The sequence below is a fragment of the Gopherus evgoodei genome, unplaced genomic scaffold (genome assembly GCF_007399415.2).
Source record: "Gopherus evgoodei ecotype Sinaloan lineage unplaced genomic scaffold, rGopEvg1_v1.p scaffold_32_arrow_ctg1, whole genome shotgun sequence".
Lineage (NCBI taxonomy): Eukaryota > Metazoa > Chordata > Testudines > Testudinidae > Gopherus > Gopherus evgoodei.
In genome coordinates this window covers 2,093,448-2,112,364 of record NW_022059994.1, presented here as the reverse complement: position 1 = coordinate 2,112,364, position 18,917 = coordinate 2,093,448, and the positions used below count along the sequence as shown (strand labels likewise).

The 18,917-nt window shown below is 54.0% G+C and overlaps 1 protein-coding gene across 1 annotated transcript in view; it reads right to left on the bottom strand.

Moving 5' to 3' along the window:
* Positions 1–8,509: 8,509 nt before the first annotated feature.
* LOC115640848 (zinc finger protein RFP-like) overlaps positions 8,510–18,917 on the bottom strand; it is a 1,004,025-nt gene continuing 993,617 nt past the window's right edge. The window contains exons 2-5 of the mRNA XM_030543897.1: positions 17,528–17,758; positions 16,982–17,004; positions 16,780–16,882; positions 8,510–8,587 (exon numbers count right to left, since the gene is read on the bottom strand). Coding sequence (XP_030399757.1) covers positions 8,579–8,587; positions 16,780–16,882; positions 16,982–17,004; positions 17,528–17,758 — 366 coding nt within the window. The 3' untranslated portion in view covers positions 8,510–8,578. The remainder of the gene's footprint in view (positions 8,588–16,779; positions 16,883–16,981; positions 17,005–17,527; positions 17,759–18,917) is intronic.

Sequence of the window (18,917 nt, the reverse complement as noted above, 5' to 3'; positions counted from 1 at the left end):
ACAAGCAGCCTTTTAAAGCTTCTTTTAGCAGATTGTGCAACCGGGAGCCAATCACGTGCTCCGGCAGGATATTCTACCCAAAAGAAAAAAAAAAAGGCAGAAGCCACAGCCCGGAAAAGCCTCCAAACAAGCAACTTTAAGAAACGAATAGGCAGAGGGGATACAAGCTACCACAGTGGGGTGAGCCATCTGCAGTGGCTGCCGAAATAGGACATGTGGCAGAGACCCTGGTGTTCCTTGCTGGCCCATCTCAGCACCCCTCCCCCAGGGCTGTGGCGTTAAAGCACATTGCTGTATACGTCTTTGTTACATAAAATAATTCATTGTCACTTGAGGTGGCTCTGACCTGCTGTTCCCATGGCCTGACAGTTACTCTGTTTCCTATAAGCCACTGTAAATGCAGCTTCACTCTATTTTAGTTATTTATTTTTAATTCCTTTTTAAAGCAGTGTTTTGGTTACTCCTATTTTCCTTAGAGCGCCTTGGTTAACCCTGTGAGCATGGATGTCTTTGTGCTGCTCAGTGTACAGTTTTAATAATAAATAATCATAGAAAAAAACAATAATTGAAGCTACAGGTTGAACCTCCCTGATCGGAACTTCCCTAATCCAGCAACACCCCTGGTCTGGCATAGTCGGTGACCCAGTGGGTGCTGCGGGGCTGGAACACTCAAGGGGGAAAAACTGACGGGCTGGGGCCAGGAGAATTGTGGGACCAGGGAAGAGTGGATCTGGCTGCAGCCAGAGGAGCAGGGGGCCAGCGGCGGGGAGCTGAGCCCCTGGGGAGCAGAGCCCTGGTGGGCCGAGGGCCAGCAGTGGAGTCCCAGAGTTCCTGACAGGGTTGGGCTGCTGTGGCTAGGGGCGGTTCTTCACAGGCCCAAGGGTGGGTGGTGCCTTTGGGCAGAGACAGCACAGAGCTGCTCACTCCAGGGCACGCAGAGAGGCACTGAGCTTGGGGGAAGCCCATGGGGCCTGGCAGCTGCCAGGGACATATGAAGCCTGGGGAGACACTGAGCCCAGAGACGGACAGTAAGGACTGATCAGCCCCACCCTAACCATCTCTTCATTCAGGCCCTGAGCCTGGACAGAGCCTCACCCTAAGGAGACAGATTCAGGGTCCTGCATGTCTCTGACTCTCCCCAAGATAAAGAGCGATTTGTCTTCATGTAGCTGGGACAGGGCTGATGGAGGATCCCACTTCTGCCTGCACATCCTGGGGGGGGGAGCTCTCTGCTCCAGGGCAAGGAGGCAGAGACAGCTGGTCTCACTGGCCCCCAGGTCCAGGGTAGGACAGCAGCTGGGCAGGGCCCATCAGTAACTGGGGGCTGCACGTGGCTCAGGCTCAGGGCTTGTTTGGGGCCACCAGGGTTTTTATCCCCAGGGAGAGGGGTTTGTGCAGAGGGAGATCCCTGAGGTGAGATTCCCTTTGGGGAAGGAGCCCCCCAAGCTCTCTCAAGCCTGGGGCATCTGCATAGAGGGACTGGAAACCTCCCCGCGCCCATCACATCTCCCCAGGATCTGGGAGATGGGAACTTCCCTCCCCACTTACAGCTCCTGCTGCTTCTTCCAGTCTCTTCCCCATCTCTCGCCTCCCTCATTCCCCTCCGGCTGGGAGATTCAGTCGCCCGGGGGGGTTTGCTCTCCTGGGGCTGGTTCGGCTCAGGCAGGTGCTCAGGGGAGCAGAGCCTGGGTGGGGGGAGGGTTAGGGAGGGCAGCAGCTCTGGGACAGTAGCAGAGCTGGGGCGAGGAGGAGCTGTTGTTGGAGTCACTTTCCTGCCTGGCCCCGGCCCTTCCCTCGCGTCTGTCCCCTCAGCTGCAGACTCTGGCTCAGGAGCTGGTGTCGGCAGAGCTTGGGGCTGCCCCAGAGGCTGGTTCCAAACACCATACAAAGTTATTCCCTACCCCCTCCCACCATGGAGTTTTAATGGCCAACTCTTGAGTTTTCATGAAAGCTCTAGGTGGCTCAGGGCTGGTGCTGAAGGCAATTGCTGGGGGCTGAAGGGGGAGGTGGCAGGGTATGATCACTGCTGCGCTGGTCAGGGCAGCAGCAGCCCAGAAAGGGGGACCCTCCCAGCCCCCCAGATCAGGGACTGAGGGCAGGGCTGGGCCATGTCCACAGAATCTCTGGGGCTGAGCTAATGGGCTGGGTTCTGATCAATCCCATGATCCCCTCCCCCAACCCCAGTGGCCTCCACAACAGGGAACGGACGCAGGAACGGAAACAAATAGCCCAGATGGGGCCATGCCCCTGCTGCTCAGTGCAGACAGACACTCCCAACCAGAGACCCCCTGGAACATCCCCCTCTGCTCAGCACCCTGCCCCTGCCCCCTCCATCCAGCACCTCGTGCCCCTGGCCCCTCTGCCCAGTGCCCCCTCTCCCCTCTGCACAGCATCCCCTACCCCTTCCTCCAGCATAACCTGCTACTACCCCCTGCCCAGCAGCCATTAGTCATGGCAAGAGCCCTCCCTCACAGACGAATAAGATGATTCCCATGGGAGCCCCCCACACACACACTCATGCACACACACACCTGCGTGCATGCACACATGCACATACACACATACACAAACACACACTCCACCTTAAAAAAAAGTCAGAATTTTGTTTTTGGTATTTGCAAAATTCCTTGTCTATTTCCATACAAGGGACATGTCTACATATGTCCTCAGAGCTGTTCATATGTTTGTCTTATCTGCTGTTCTGGTAGCCTAAATCTGGTTCATGTCACCCACTGTGAACGTATTTTCATTCAAATTAATTATTTACTTTTAAATGTGTTATTTTTGTTCTTCTTATAACATTTCTTCTGTCATTTAGTATCTTTAATATTGAAGCTTTGGTTTTTTGTAATAGCACAAGTTTATTTCTGGTGATCCTGTGATTTCAATGCTGACTGATTTCCCGGGTTGCCCATCTTGTGGTCCAGGGGAAGTAATTTGTGACGGAAGCGGGTCCCTGTCACAACTTGCTACTCACACATGTTCCATGGGTAGCTATTTGAAATGGGTGGATGGCAGCCCCTCCTGTCACAATTTGCTACACCTGTGAAATGTCTATTTTAAATTTGGACACAAATGAAATAAAAGATTTTTCTAATTAAAAAAATTATATAACATTAGAATGTGTATTATGCCCAAATTTAAAAGCGATTTCACAGTTGTATCTCATTGTGATGGGAGCGCTTCCATCTAGCAGAGCTTCTACCTTTGGCCTATGGGGAACTGTGGATGTAGCGAATTGCGATAGTGCAGGGAAAAATCCCAGCTGGATGTCAGTAACTGCTACCAGCTGGAAATTGGGACAGGGAGCAGTTTGTAACAGGACCCCTGGCTCCACAGGAAAGGTCAGTATCTCCCTGGAGCAAGTGCTCTAAGTAAAGGTCTCAGGCCTGGGGCAGCCCCTAGGGCTGTCACTGGGCTCTAGCTCAGGGAGGTCAGGCAGGAGCCAGGAACCTGCCCCGAGCCTGGGAGACCAGCAGCAGGAACAGCAAACCCCAAACCACACACAGCTAATGGAGAGCTAGAGTCACACACCATGGGGCAGGGACAGGAAAACACACAGGACGCTGGTGTAAATCAGGAATAACCCAGTAGAGTCACTGTGACCCCTAAATCCTTTCCAGAGTCATTGCTTTCCAGGATACAGCCCCCAACCCCTGCCCCATTCTGTTGGTATGGTCCACGTCGCTTGTTCCTAAATGTGAAACTTTCTACTTATCTCCATTAATAAACATTGGGAGGGGGGCAGGGGTTGCAATTCTGGAGGAATCTGAGCCCTCTTTCCCTGACCCCTGTACCTATGCTAGGACACGCAGGAGCCCTGTCCCTCTGGGGTTATCTGAGTCCCTCTCAGTGCTTCTTATGCATGTGTTAGTGTCTGGGGGTCCCAACCCCCCTGTTGTCCAGAGGCCTTCTCTCTGCCTCCCAGATATTTACTGAGATGTGGGGAGCCCTGCCCTTCTAGGTGTTATCAATCCAATCCCCTCTCCCTGCTACACCTCAAGTCAAGAGCTGGTGGGGCCAACCCTTCCTGGGGTGTCTGAGCCTCTCTCCAGTCCCCTCATGTGAGCTGGGATGTGAGGAGTCTTGTCTCTCTACAGAGATCAGAGCCCCTCTCTCTGCCCCCAGGTGAGCCAGCAGCTGGAGAATCCCTGGGAGCTAAGAACAGACATGCTGGGAACATGCACCAATATCACACTGCTGAGGCCTGATCAACACTAGAAAATTCGTATGCAGGGTTGGAATGAGCTCTCCCTGACATTTTGTGATGAGCTGGGGAAAGACTTTAGGGACAGACCCTGTTTTATATATGCCCACTATGCCTAGGTGCACAGCAGAGGGAACTGTTCTGCCAAAATGATCACGTTTGGCTGGTGCAGGGTTACACAACACTCCAGTATTGAATGCAGGGTAATGGAATGTCACTATCCCTCTTTCATTAGCAAACGGCAGCAGAGCGATGCTTAGCCTGCCCTGACAGAGGTGAGTTACCCTCAACTGAACCTCACTTGCTAAGTAGAGATGCCAAATCCCTGTGAAAAGGAGACAGGGTGGGTACAGGTGTTCCTAAGGGCATGGCTACACTTGCAAATGCTGAGCGCTTTGAGTTAAACCAGCCTTCGGAGACCGCAGCAGGGAAAGCGCCACTGTCCGTCCACACTGACAGCTGCAAGTGCACTGGCGTGGCCACATTTGCAGCAGTTGCAGCGGCATTGGGAGCGGTGCATTATGAGCTGCTATCCCACAGAGCACCTCTTCCCATTCTGGCGCTGTTGCTTGTGGGAAAGGGGCGGGTGGTGCAGGGCATTCTGGGTCTGGTCCCAATGCCCCATGATGCATCGCTTCACATCCCATCAATTTCTGTGCTTCCGTCCATTTTTGGCGCCATCTTTAAATGTTTTTTGTACTGCATGCTCTGTCTTCCCTTTTGGTCTACGGGAATGAAGCCGCAACTGCTGAGGAATATGCTGACAAGTCTTGCCAGCACTTCACGTTTGGCAGTCGAGTTACTCCTTAAGATCCAAACTGACAGTAAGGACTCTGACGATATCGACTCGAGTAGCGCATACAACATGAGATTGCTTGTGGCATTCACGGACATGCTCAGCACTATGGGACGCTGCTTTTGGGCTCGGGAAACAAGCACTGAGTGGTGGGATCAAATTGTCATGCATTCTTCCAGATTGCAATAGCAACCCGCTTCTCCACCATCAGGGTAGCTTTCAATCTCGTGTCCTTGTGCTACACGGTGGGAGCGAGCTCCTCACACAGTCCCATGAAGGTCGTTTTTTTCATCCGAAAGTTCTGCAGCCACTGCTCATCATCCCAGACTTGCATGTCCATGTGATCCAAATGATAACTCTAGCCTGTGTTCTTGCACATAGGTTGTTAAACCCTGGGAATTGCAGGGAGCAAATTTAATCGGGCTATATCCAGTACCACAGAAGCGATACCAGTTTGTACTGACAGCTACAGATGATTTTTCAAAAGAGGTAGAAGAATTTCCACTTAGACCTATGACAGCACATGAGGTGGAGAAGACATGTAAAATTATATATAAACATGGCTGTCCAGAGCAGACACTGGGAGATCTAGGTTCTGAATTGAATAATGAGGTAACAGTTTACATTTTCACTATATGGTTAATTACACAATCATGGCCGTGTGACAGGGGCTGTTAGCAGGTACAAACTGAGCCCTGTGGAAGCCAGCACCCTGGTCACTGAGAACACCCAGGGCACCGGGTGCACTTAGAGGAGGAGGGACTGAGCAGTTTGGGTTTGGAAGGGCAGAGGGGATCACTTGCACCTGTAGGGAGCCTGATGAGGTCACTAGCTCAGTGCTGAGAAGAAAGCAGCAGTATAAAATTCTCAATTGGAGCAGGAAGGGGCTCCTTTTAACTGCTGCTATGTTGTGTTGAACCATAAAAAGTCATAAAGATGCTTGGTGGAAGTTCCCTGGCAGACTGCCTGCTGCTTCATTCACAGAGAGGTCTGCCAGCCAGGGGTTGCAGGAACTGATGGGGGAGCCCATTCAGAGTTAGAAATTTAAAAAGGAACATTGCCTGCAATCTCTTCATGAGACTTCATGCTGTAAATTGTGAGGGACAACACATTTTTGTGGCTTGTCAGATAGTAAAAACCATGTTGTATATTAACCTATTTGCCAGCATATTTCCCCAGGTAATAAGACAATAAGATTGGATAAGGGAACACAGTAATTACCCATAATTCAGTGAGAACTAGGGAAAGGAACACAGATATTTCTGAAGGAAATTTTATGGAATAATTATCTATTTTTAGATTAATATTTCCCTGTGTTAAAAATTAGGAAAAACACAAAGCTTCAGGAGCCCATGCCACCTAGACACCAGTAGACTGGATAAAAAGCACAAATGACTCCATTAAAAGATAATTTTAGGGTATTTATTTTCAAATAATCAAGGGACGTTTAGGGCACTCTGCCATGGATGGCATATTATGAATAAATCTTCAAAACTGAATTATTACATTGAAAATGTTCATAACGCATCAAGTTTAAAACAAAAAGGAGTCCTAGCAGTTCCGTGTAATGTACCTCCCCTCAGATTCTGCTCAGCTAGATCTTCAAGAAATTAGGTTCAATAGCTAATGTCAAGGAATTAGATCAATCAGTCACTATTTTTACAGAGCTTTAGAGAAAGTGATGGACAGAACCCAGAGGAATTGGGATGAATTTCCTGAAGAAACTTTCTTTTCTTTGTACTCTAAACCTCACCTGACAACAAAAATATCACCCTTTCGACTGATTTATGGCCAAGAAGGAAGGTTTGCCAAAAAGCTTTACTAAATTTCAAGTTATGTGTCATTAAGTGCCGGTGTCTTTATTACAATTAAGTTAATGTGTGGTGATTGAGTAAAGGAACACAACCCCTTCTCTATTTCTTTATCAAACTACATTTGTTGTGTCCTTATAACCAAGAACATGAAGAGCCTGGCAGTACACTGAAATCAACAGTGGACACTGACAGTACATTGTCCGCAAATAATATGTCTAAAGAAAAATAAACTAAAAACTGGAGATTGTAGAAGAGATTTCTATAGATAGGAAGAGAGCAGTTGAGGTTCGGGACTGTGTTTTGTCAATTGATGCAAGAAAAAGAAAGGAAGAGTCATATCTTGATTACCAATGATATGTAGCTAGAAAGTTAAAAATCACATGAATTAATGCTGACAGAAGTTCAAAGATTATTATATAATCTTGTGTGAGTTAACTTAAATATATTGCTTAATTAATTCTATCATTTTTTCAACTATTAATTGTCAAAGGTGTAGTGCAGGAGGTGGGTGTATGTGTCCTGCCATCCAGAGAGAACCAGTCAAGACAATAAAGAGTGGGGGCGGGGAGAGGGAGGGAGAGAGAGAGAGAGAGAGAGAGAGAGAGAGAGAGACCAGCTGCACATGTGTGTAGTTGTGATGTTTATGACACTTGTACATTGTAACTGAACAACCCAGTCTGACAATTTAATGTTTATTTTGTTAAGATAAATATTTTGGATTTCTTGAAATTCCACAATTGAAATACAAATGACGTTATTTAGAGAAGTTAAACTTCACTATAGATTTGAGGGAAAAATAAAAAAAGTCAATAATTCCATTTCTACAAATATATTTATCTGCTTGTTTTTGAAACACTGTTGAAATGTAAATTAAAATATTCTTGTATTTACACCTTGTTACAATATTTTCTAAATTAAAATAATCTTTTTTCTTTCATATTTTACACTGAGATTTCACAGGGTTAGAAAATTCTGACCGGAGTGAATGACCCCATCCCCCAACATCTGCTACCCCTGGTGCGGGGACAGGGAAAGTGGGGGCTGGGGGTTGCCAGGTGTCCGGTTTTTGACTGGAACCTCCAGGTGAAAAGGGAAACTGGCAGTGTCCGGTCAGCACAAAACGTCCAGTTGCTGCAGTAACTGGCCCCCACCACTGGGACGGGAAGAGCAGCGGGGCTGGGAGGGGCCAGTCTGTGCCGCGGGGTCACTGTCAGGGACAGAGATTCCCTCCGGCCTGAGCTGGGACAGGGCAGATTATCAGGGGAGCCTCATTTGTACCCCCAGCGTTGAGACCAGGATGGAAATAAGGGCGGAGCTTCCCGGAGAAGGTGTCGGTGAAAGTGAAGAGATGGGACCTGTCAGTCACATTGTAAAACGAGACCTCGCCCGCCTCATAGTCCAGGAAAATCCCCACCCGGCTGGGCCTGGTGCTCACGGGGAGGGGGGTCGGGGGGGAGCTGCAGGCCTTGTATCCCCCATCCCTCAGCCACACAACCCAGTATCCATTCCCAGGTGTGTATGTGACCTTCCCCTTCCTGCTCACAGATTCCCTACAAACCCCCAGAGTCCATCTAGTCTTGTCTCCCACCTCCACCTCCCAGTAACGCCTCCCGCCCGCGAACCCCTCAGCGCCCAGGACACAGGCACAAGGATCAAATCTCTCAGGGTTGTTGGGCAGATCCTGGCGTTTGTCTCCGTGTCTCACACGTTTCCGATCCTCAGACAGGACGAGTTCGGGATTTGCCGTGTCTGGATCCAGAGTCACGTCCACTGGGGAGAGAGTCACAGAGTCAGGGCCGGGGGCAGGGGCTGGTCACTGGGATCAAAGGGAAATTAACCTGCGTCCCCGTTAATCAGCTGGGGGGAGGGGTTGTTGCCTGAGGGGAGTCAGGTCCCCTCTGCCTATGAGGAGACAATGAGGGGGAAGGGCAGGAGGAGCGGGGGAGGGGTGAGAATGTGTTGGCGGAGGCGGGGGAGGGGAGGGGACAGGCTGATGCTGGGAGAGGAAAGGGGAGGGGGAGGTGACAGGAGCAGAGGGTGGAGGGAGGGACATGGGGTGGGGCAGGCACAAGGGCTATGGGGTGATAAGGGAAGGGAGGGGCACCAGGAGGACAGGGGTGTGAAGGGAAGGGCAGGTTCCAGGGGGCTGCAGGGGGTTGGGAAAGGGGTGGGCACCAAGGCAGAAGGGGATGTACCCCAGGGGGCACAGGGATGCAAGGGAAGGGGCAGGCACCTGGGGGCAGAGGGGTGTGAGGAAATGGGGAGGGCTCCAATGGGGCAGGGGAAATCAAGGGCAGGGTGAGCTGCCAGGGGGTGAGGTGATGAGGAGTGGGGAGGTGGAACCGTGGGGGGGGGAGCGAATGAACAGGCATTGGTGCCAAAGGGGCAGAATGGGGGGTGAGGGAGCAGGTGAGCAGAAGGGGGCAGAGAGAGGGGTGTGGAGAAGGGCAGGTCCTAGGGGGGCAGAGGCGTGTGCAGGGAGATGTGGGCACCAGGGGGGCAGAGGGAGGATGAAGGGAGGGGTGGGGCCCAGAGGTTAGGACAGGGTGAGGGGAGGAGTGCGGCAGTGCTGAGGTGAGGGGAAGGGCTGAGACCAGGGGGGTAAGAGAAGGGATTTGCACCAGGCAGGCAGAGGGGGCAAAGGAAACAACAGGCACCAGGGAGGCAGATGGGGCCAGGGTAGAGCTGCGACTTGGGGCACAGGAGGAGCTGACACCAGGGGACTGGAGGGGTGGTGAGGGGTGCAGGTGTCATGGAGCCAGAGGGGGAGGGGAGGGGTCAGGGGTGAGAAATAAAGAGAAGGTGGCATGGGTGATGGTGGCAGAGGGGCGAGAGGAGAGCAGGGTCAGTGAGGCAGAGGGTGGTGAGGGGCTGGGCACTAAGAAGGAAGGGGCCAAGGGGACGGTCAAGTGTTGGGGGGCAGGAGGAGGGAAGGGGCAGGCAGCAGAAGGGTGCGGGGGGAAGGGGAAGGGCAGTTGCCAGGGGATTGAGGGGGTTGAGCAGAAGGGCAGGCACAGAGAGGGCAGAGGAGGGGAGGAGAAGCACTGGGGGGGCAGAGAGGAGGTGAGAGTCAGGGCAAGTGGGGTAGAGGGAGGTGTCAGGAGAGGGGATTGGGGAGAGGCAGGTGCCAGGGGTCAGAGTGGGGCTAGAGGAGGGTGGGCACAGGGGGACGAGGGAAGGGGCGGGTGCCAGGGTCAGAGAGGGCGGGGAGAGGGTAGGTGTCAGGAGGGCTGAAGGAAGTAAGAAGGGTGAAGTCAGACAGCAGAGGAGGGTGACAGGTGGGGATGGCCATCGGGCGGGGGGGTTGTGATGGTAGTGGTAGGCAACAGGGAAGCAGATGGGGGTGAGGGGAGTTAGAAGGGCGAATGTAGGACAGCAGGAGAAGGGTGAGGGAGGGGTGGGAAACATGGCACAGGGGAGGGGAAGGGGACAGGTGGATGCCAGGACATAGCAGGGGTGTGAAGTGATGGGAGGGCTCCAGGCTGCAGAGGATGTTTGGGGGAGAGGGGCAGATGCCAGGATGGCAGGGGGAGAAGGGATGGGCTCTACCAGCAGGGCAGAGATGGGTGGAGGGCAGGGGCACCTGCCAGGGAGGCGAAGTGGGAGTAGAGGGGCAGGGGTCCAAGGTAGCAGAAAGGGAGTGAGAAGAGAGGTAGAGATATTGGTGAGGGGTCAGAATAGACGCAGGGTCCAGGGTCCCTCATAGGGGTGAGGGAAGGGTAAGGGAGAAGCCAGAGGTGGGTGAGGGAGAGGCAGGCCCCAGGAAATCTCTGTTGCTTTCGGGCCATGTGTGCTAGGTTTCTCGCTCAGAGCAGGTCAGGGCTATCCCCACACACACTGGGGGTGCAGCCCTGCCCCAGGGGGAGCAGCTGGGACTCTCCATGCTGGCAGGACCCACGAGCCCCACCTTCCAGCCAGGAAAACCCCATAGCCAGCCCCTCCTCTCGCCCACCCCAGTCCCTCCCCAATGGGGGCAGTGCTTTGGATTGGGCTCACTTGGAGAGCATTACAGTGGAAGATTCAGGGGGGATATAAATGCGTACTAATGGGCTGCTGCTAATGAGGCCAGGGCAGTGGAGAGAGAAGGAGGGATTTCCCCACTTACTGCCCCATCCATCTGGGAGAAGCTGCACCAGAAACCAGTCCCAGTTCACACCTGCACAGCGCGTCTGCACTAGGGGTTTGCACCAGTGCAGCTACATCAGGGAAAGGAAACCCCGGCAGACATCGCCTAAGACATTGCTGTGCCAGGGGCCGTAACCTCTCCAGTCACTGGGGCTATGGATCATTAATTACAGGGTCACTGGAGCAGGGGAGCTGGACTCTGGGCTCCCAGGTGGGGGCCTGACTCACTGGGCTGCAGAGTCGTTCTCACTCCCATGCTCTGTCCCAGTGCCCATGGCAGTGATGAGACACAGGAGGGCCTCATCAGACACCTGGAGCCCAGCAGTCCAAGCCCTCATGGCATCACAAGCAGGGACTGAACCTGGGGCTCCCAGCTGAGGGCCCAGCCACTAGGCTAAAGGCTACAAGGGAAGAGGCAGCACCTTTTTCTCTTAATTGAAATTAGTCAGCGAACTCGACATGGATTCACAAATAGTTTCTGTTGACCTGAAATATAATTTTGCAGCAAATAAACTATTTGTCCAAAACATTTCACCCAGCTTCACTACAAACCTGTCTGAGCAACTTAGGAGCCCCAATCCCAGTGACTTGAAATGAGAGACTGTCAACATCCCCAGACACGCAGTTACAGGCAGGCCAGGCTCAGGACATCAGCTATGAAACACTCCACAGCTGCTGTTTAATTTGCCCTTTGCAGACAAATGCCCCCTGGGCCCCTGATCTCAGCCCCATAAATCAGGATGAAAATGGAGACTTGGTTCCAGCCTCAACTCTCTGCCCAGAGCCATTTGTCCCATGGATGCTGCTAGCGGCACAGACCCTCTGCAGCTGCACCTGGGCATCTCCCAGAGCGCATAATGGGCACAGAGACCATCGAAGAGCCCCAGGGATTCAGGTGTCTCCATCTAACGACTGTGCCAGCCACCTCCCTCGCTCTCATTAAACAGCCCTGGGTCAGACACCCTGGGAATTTTCATACTCAGACTCTGGAGACACTTTGGGTCCTTCTACACAGCCTGCAGCAGCGAGTCTTGGAACAGGGTGGACAGATTCAGGCTGGTGGGGCTCCCTCTTTGGAACTAAACACAGCCGCAAAGATTTTCAGGTTCTGGCTGGAGATCAGGCTCTGAAGACCAGACTGGAGCCAGGTCAGCCCCTCACAGTGCAAGAGGGGACATTGTCTGTGTCCACATGCCCTTCACCCCCTTCCTGGGATGGGGAACAGCAGCCCCTGGGCCCCTCCGTTCACCCCCAGGGCAGGGAGAGAGAGCTCTCAGCCTCCTGGGCAGTGGGGCCTCCCAGCACAGGTGACTGGGTGAGCGTGAAAGTGTCTCCACACAGAGAGCTCTGTATACCTGGCAAATACACAGATGTAACCGTGGATCAGGATCCGGGATGGTGCTCTCCCCAGGAGTGATGGAAGCTCTCTAAAAGTAGAGGGGTCACCCATTCGTGCCAGCCCTTCTCCCTAAGCTCTTGTCCCCGCATCCCTGAATCCTCGCTCTCACACTGCCCCTTTTTCCTGAGCCCCTGCCTTCACACTACCTCTTCCCCAACACCCTGACCCCTTGGTCCCTCCCCCATCGTCGCTCACCCTTACAGCTGGTAAAAAGTGGGAGAGAATAGCCCTCCCATTGGTAAAAGTGATGGGGCCATGGCCCCTGGCCCCCCTCTTCCAATGCCCCTTACTCACCCCACAACCCCAGTAGCAGAGGACCCTTGGGGCAGTGACAGTGAGTTCGGTGCTGGGGATACAAATTGGGTTTTACACCCCGGCTGCTGGAGCTCTGTGTATTGAGGGTATAAGGAGACAGAGGCCGTGTCAGCCCCCCACTGTCCTGCCAACATGGCTCAGCCCTGACATCTGCCGGACCCCTTCCTTGGGATGGAATCGTCCCGGGGTCCATTCAGGTCTTGGCCTCCCTGCGGAGGTGGCCGGTGAGGCTGCCGTTGAAGTGAGTTATGATGTGAGCTCCTGTTCACTGGAAACCGGACTCTCAGCCTGGGCTGAGATCGGTGACTGGGGAGTGAAAGGCCCCAGCTGCCCTCACTGCCCCCCTGAGCCAGCCCAACACCCCAGCCATTCAGTGCAATAACAACCATGCTCAGGCTTGGTGACACAGCCAGTGCCCCAGCAGGCAGGGCGAGGGCCTGTCCAAGGAGCAACGGGCACAATCTACAGCAAGGGAGGTTGAAGCTGGAGAGGACGAAACATTTCCTAACTCTCAGGGCAGTGAAGCTCTGGACCCGGCTCCAAGGGAGGTTGTGGGTTCCCCGTCACTGGAGGTTTGTAAAACAGGTTGGACAAATCCCTGCCAGGGATTGTCTAGTCCCTGACCTAGCGTGGGGGGCTGGACTAGGTAACCTCTCAAGGTCCCTTCCAGCCCTGCATTGCTATGGTCTAAGTTACAGCCGTTCCTGGGGCTGGGTCCAGCGGGTTCTAAGCGTGGCGAGTGCCACGTGACAGAGTTAACAGTGTTAGTGACCATGGCAGCTGGCAGCTCAGCGTCCCTGCCAGGGGCCTGGGCTGGCATGTGGCTGCCTGTACCTGGCTCAGCAGGGTGTTACTGGGCCAGGTGGAGAGGACCTAGAGCTGGCACCTGCCCATAGGGTTGCCAGGCATCTGTTTTTCTATTGGAAGGCCTGGTTGAAAACGGACCCTGGCGGCTCTGGTTGGCACCACCCACTGGGACATTAAAAGTCTGGTCAGTGGTGCAGCGGGGGCCCGGGGCTAAGGCAGGCTACCTGCCTCCCTAGGTCTGTGCAGCTCCTGGAAGTGGCCAGCAATTTTCTTCCCTGGAGTTTCAAATTTTTCTAGCAGAACATAACCAAGAGTCAGCCATAGTCACGCCTCCCTTTGAATACAGGTTGGCTCTGGGGGTGGGGGGAAATGTATCAAGAGGGCTGGCCCTTTTAGGGGAGTCAGGGACTAGACTACCTGTGACAGGCTCCAATAAGGGAGAATAAGACAACCCAGACCAACCTGGAAGTAATTAAATCCCTAGATGGCTAGTTGGCAGTGAAACAGCTAATGAGCCTGATAATGGGTTACCAGGGCTCAGCTGAAGGGATCCTAGGGACAGGAAGCTGCTGAGGATAGGAGCTCCCAAGAGAGCTCACAGAGCAAGGAGTCTGGAAGGGGCTCCTAGAGCAGTGGTCCCCAAACTGTGGATTGTGCCCCCCTCAAGGGTGTGGAGGAACATTTGGTGGGCCTGACAGGGCCTGGACCAGCCCACATTTGTGGCGGGAAGGGAATGTTACCCAGCCCTGCTATGTCCCCAGCTCCACTCCGCCCCACCCTCAGCCCCAGCTGCATCTCTGGCCTCCGACTTCAGCCACCCACTGCCTGGCCCTGCTCGAGGCTGAGAACCCAGCTGCAGCCCCAGCCCCAAACATGGTTCCGCCCCAGGTCCGAAGCCCCCAGCTCCCGGTCCCCAACTGCAGGTCCACTCCAGCCATGGCCACCAGCTTCTGGCCCTAACTGGAGCCCCATTCCTGGCCCAGCTCTGACAGCAGCTCCCAGGGTGGGGGCACAAACCAGGTAAGGGAGGGCTTGATCAAAAAAGTTTGGGGACCACTGTCCTAGGCAGAGGAAGCTCCCCTAAGGGGGAGGAGCTGTCAGAGATGACAATGACAGCAGCAGCTGGAGCAGGACAGAGCCCTGGAGAGCTGCCCCCAGCTGGCGAAAGTGGATGCAGAGAATAGAGGGACAGTCTGAAATGACCCAGCTCCAGGAGGGAGGGCTGGAGTCATCTGATTCCACCATGGAAACTAATCCAAGCCAAGCTCCGGGAAGGACTGAGGGCTCCTGACTTGAGGACAGTGAGGAGCTGGAGTGAGAGCTGGAGGCTGGAGCAGAAGGAGGGAAAATATTTTATTTTGGGGTTTACTTGGACTCAGAGCGGACCCCAGGAGGGGACTTTTCTCTCAGATCTTTTGGACTGTGAGGCGTAATTTAAGGAGTGCTGAAGCGGAAAAACTGAGGCAAGATGCTTGCCAAGATACCCTGAAATGGCTGAGGCTGGTATCAATAACACTCACTGCCCAGCCCCTAAGGGCTGCATGACAGTGCAGGGCCTTCCCCATTGCACATGGGGACCCTGAGGCGCAGGGAGCCCTGGTTATTCTGCCCCACACATTTACCCAGAGACTCCCCTGAGCTGCTGGGCCCGGGTCCCTGGGGTCAGAGTGCAGGCAGTAGAGTGGCACTGACCGGCCAGGGCTGCTGGGGTGGGGGGAAGGAAAGGGTTAATCCCAGCGCGGTGGCACTTTGCTGCCCAGCCCTGGCTGGTCTCTGCCCTCTGGGTGCAGCTCAGGGCGTGTGTCTCTGAGCAGGTCCCTGCCCTCTCACCCGCCATTTGCCCCAGACACAGAGCACCCAGGTGCCAAGGGAAGGAGCAGCCCCAGCAGTGCCGCATTGGCCCTGGCACGGGCTGAGCCTGCGAGCGCAGCAGCAGAGGCAGCGGCAGAGAGAGGGACTCAGCCATTGAGAGCAGCAGCGTCCCCACCCGCAGGGGAGGGTCAGCGCTGGGACAACGGGCCGGGCTGGGTCAGGGGCTGGGAGCTCTGGCAGTGAGCGCGGTGCCAGTATCAACAGCCCTGCTGGAGACCCTGGGCCTGGCCAGTCTGGAGCAGCCAGCGCGTGACTCAGGGCCTGGGACCCTGCCCAGGACGGGGCTTCTGGGGGGCTGACAGGAGGCTCCCCAGGGGCTGGAGATCCCCTAGAACGAGGCACTGAGCTGACTGGCTCCGGATCCCAACAGACTGAGGGGCCAGGGGTGTGAAATGGCCCAGAGCCCAGCCGTGTTCAGGGTGCAATGGGCACAGACTGTGCTGGGCTGGGGGCAGTGAACGGGGAGAGGAGCAGGGATGTGCTGGCTCCAGCCCCTCACAGACAGTAAGCTGCTTCCCCCCCAGCCTGGGGTTCCGCTCCCTGGAGCCCTGAGATCCTGGCCCTGCAGCCGGCACCGACCTGCGCAGCCTCCATCGGTCGGGACAGACACACCCAGCTTGGCCCCTTCGACTGCCCCTTGGTGGGGTGGGTGGGAAGAGAGGTGCAGGGCGGATGGTAGGAGAAATGAGCCAGTTCAACAATCACAGACCGAGCTCACTGAACCTTCCCACCCTCCTCTCCTCGCCTTAGTTTCTTCTGTGCCCTTCCTCACTGTCCGGTTTCTGCCTTTGCCCACGGTCTCCGCGCTGGGGTTGTGGGGAGGGGTTTGGATGGGGGCAGCTCACGCTCAGCCGTTGTGACACAGTCACACTTGTGAGTGAGTCTCACTCACCGAGCAGCAAACCACTGACCCAACCTCACACTGGGCTGTGCTCAGAGCAGACGAGGGACCCGTAGGATTCAGCTTGTTACCTAGTAACACACGGCCCAGGTCAGATCGCAGTAGCCAGACCAGCCCCTCCTCCAGCTCAGAAAGCTGGGCCAGCCTTGGCTAATGGGGGCTGGGGCAGTACTGAGCGGTCCCCACACAACGCAGCCCTCACATGTCCCAGGAAAGAGGCACAGACACGTCATCCATTACCAGTCTGTGCAGCTCCCAGTACAATGGGCCCAGTTCAGGCATCACAGCACCTGGCTCAGGGACACCCAGTAGCTCAGCCATGGAGGGGTCAGGATGTCAGAGTGACGGGGCCTGGTCAGACACCTGGTCAAGTACCAGCAGGTGGCTGTAAGTAGCAGGCAAACTGCCCAGCACTCAGCACATCAGACTCCAGCTATCAACAGCTCCAAGCCTGTAAACTGGGTGCATGCGTGTCCTGGGGTCCCAGGCTCTGTCCAGAGCCCCAGGCACAACACAGCTGAATGTCCAGTAGAATCCACTCACCTCCAATCTCTTCAGCGCTTCCCTCATGTCAAGGGAAATGTTATACACGTTCTTCAGGTCAATAGAAACAGCTTCTGGTTCCTGGAGTTTCACATTCTCACTCCTATGAAGAAAACGTCCCATCATCACTCAGCTGCTCTGTACACACATCATCCCAGAACCACCTCCAAGAATATAAGAGCAATGAACATAGGAAACACACCTGCTCAAGGTGCTTTTCACATCCTGAAAGGAAAAAAGAGAATCAATGTTCTGTATTAACACAATGTGCATAAAACTGTGTGAGTTTCACTCTGGGCATCAAACTTTCATCTAGAAAATAGATCAAACCTCCCAGGCTTCACTGCTTTGTGGTAAAATCTCGTACACTATTGTGCAGTAACACATGTTTCATTTATGTAGATGAGACAGGAATTTAGCTAAAGGGTTCTCCCTTCTAGGGACCCAACCCATCAGTATCTGTGTTTAGCGCCTGTGTTGAGTTCAATGTTCTGGAGTCAGAGCAGGGATGGGTTCAGCTCAGTATCATTCTTGTATCATCCATTTAATCTCCCACGGCCTCACTGGGGCTCCATGAGGAGAATTCCCCTCTAACATGAACTGGGATATTTTGGAACTGATGGAGCCCTTAGCCGGATGTTCTGTTTGTCAGTAAACCGCAGAACACATTTACTGCAATTGTTGGAATTCAGACCCAGGGATCTGAGTTCTAATTCTGGATGGGTGGAGAATTTTGATGCCGTCTCACCTTTAGCAACTCGACAACTGGTTGCCGACACTTCTCCTCGATCCGTGTGATCAGCTGCTGCAGAGAGGAGCTTTGCTGGGAGAGTTTAGTTACATTTTCCTGTAGTCTCTGCAGAGTCGCCCTCTCCTCCTCCTCCAGGCTCTGCAGAAGCAGCTGCTCCTCCTCTCTCAGCAGTGTGTGCAGTTTGTTAAATTCACCTGCAATCATCTCTCTCCTATTCTTCACTTTCCCCTTGAAATAGAAGAATAGGAAAGGCACAGAGAAAACCTGAGCCAGATGTAGAGTTACACAGACTGGGCCTCTGTCCATGAAGCAGGGGATTAGATCAGTATCAGGTTTGTAAGGAGATTTACTTCTTTAGAAAACGTACCATATTGGGTTTCTTTTCGTTCAGAGTTCATATGACGAGTTCCGTAGCGGGGTTGTCTAGGGTGCTTTGTAAAGACACAGTATGTTATTGCAGGTAGCATGGGATGGACACATGGGAGTGGGGAGAAATCGAGGGAGCAGGAGAGATTTACAGGGAGCCACACAGGGTGTCCATGGGGGCATTTGGGTGCCCAGTGCTGGGCACTCAGACACCCAGGGCAGCCTTCACAGCAGGATGTGGGCGATGCTCCTTCTTTGACAGCCTGCTCCCAGGGCTGCAAAGTTCAGGACCTAGGGCTGGTGCTAATAGTCCTTTGGGTGCCATCCGGGGGATCACATGGGTGTTGGGCACCCAGGCCATTGTCAGGGCTGGCTTCGGCCTCACCCAGCCTGGCCGAGCGCTCCATGCCCATGTTCCCACTGCTCCTGGGATCATAGCCTTTAGGGAGCCCGCTAGGCTCACAGAGCAGCGGGTTGGCTGATGCCAGCTCTGTCCCCACCTGCTCTCTGGGCACTTTGCCAGGACACAGTCAAACCTGGCTGTTAATTGTTATCCACCTAAATCCCTATTGTCTGAGGAACTGAACACGAAGTGCTGCTGGTGCAGCAGCTGAGAACTGCTGCAGGTTCTGTCCTCTGGAAACCAGCCCACTTCCGCAGGGCTCTAAATACGGCTTCAGATGCAGAACCAGAGGCACTCAGCTCTGAGCACTTCAGCTCTTGTAAATGGCCATTTTTATCTGAATAGCGGGGCACCTACTTCTCCTCTCATCCCTGCTGCTGGCGTCTTCCTCACACCCCCCACGCTCCCTGCAGGGATTTCACCTGTAAGAGGCAGGTGAATCTGAACAGACATTTTTGTCCCATGGGTTCATCACCTGGCTACAGACAAGCACAGGTGTAAAAGCTGGCTGACCCTCCTTAATCAATTACAAGCGGCCAGTAGGTGAGGGGGGAGTACGTACTATCTCTTTTCCTCTGCCTCAAAGCAGGAAGATCCTGCTTCAAACCAGTAGTTCTA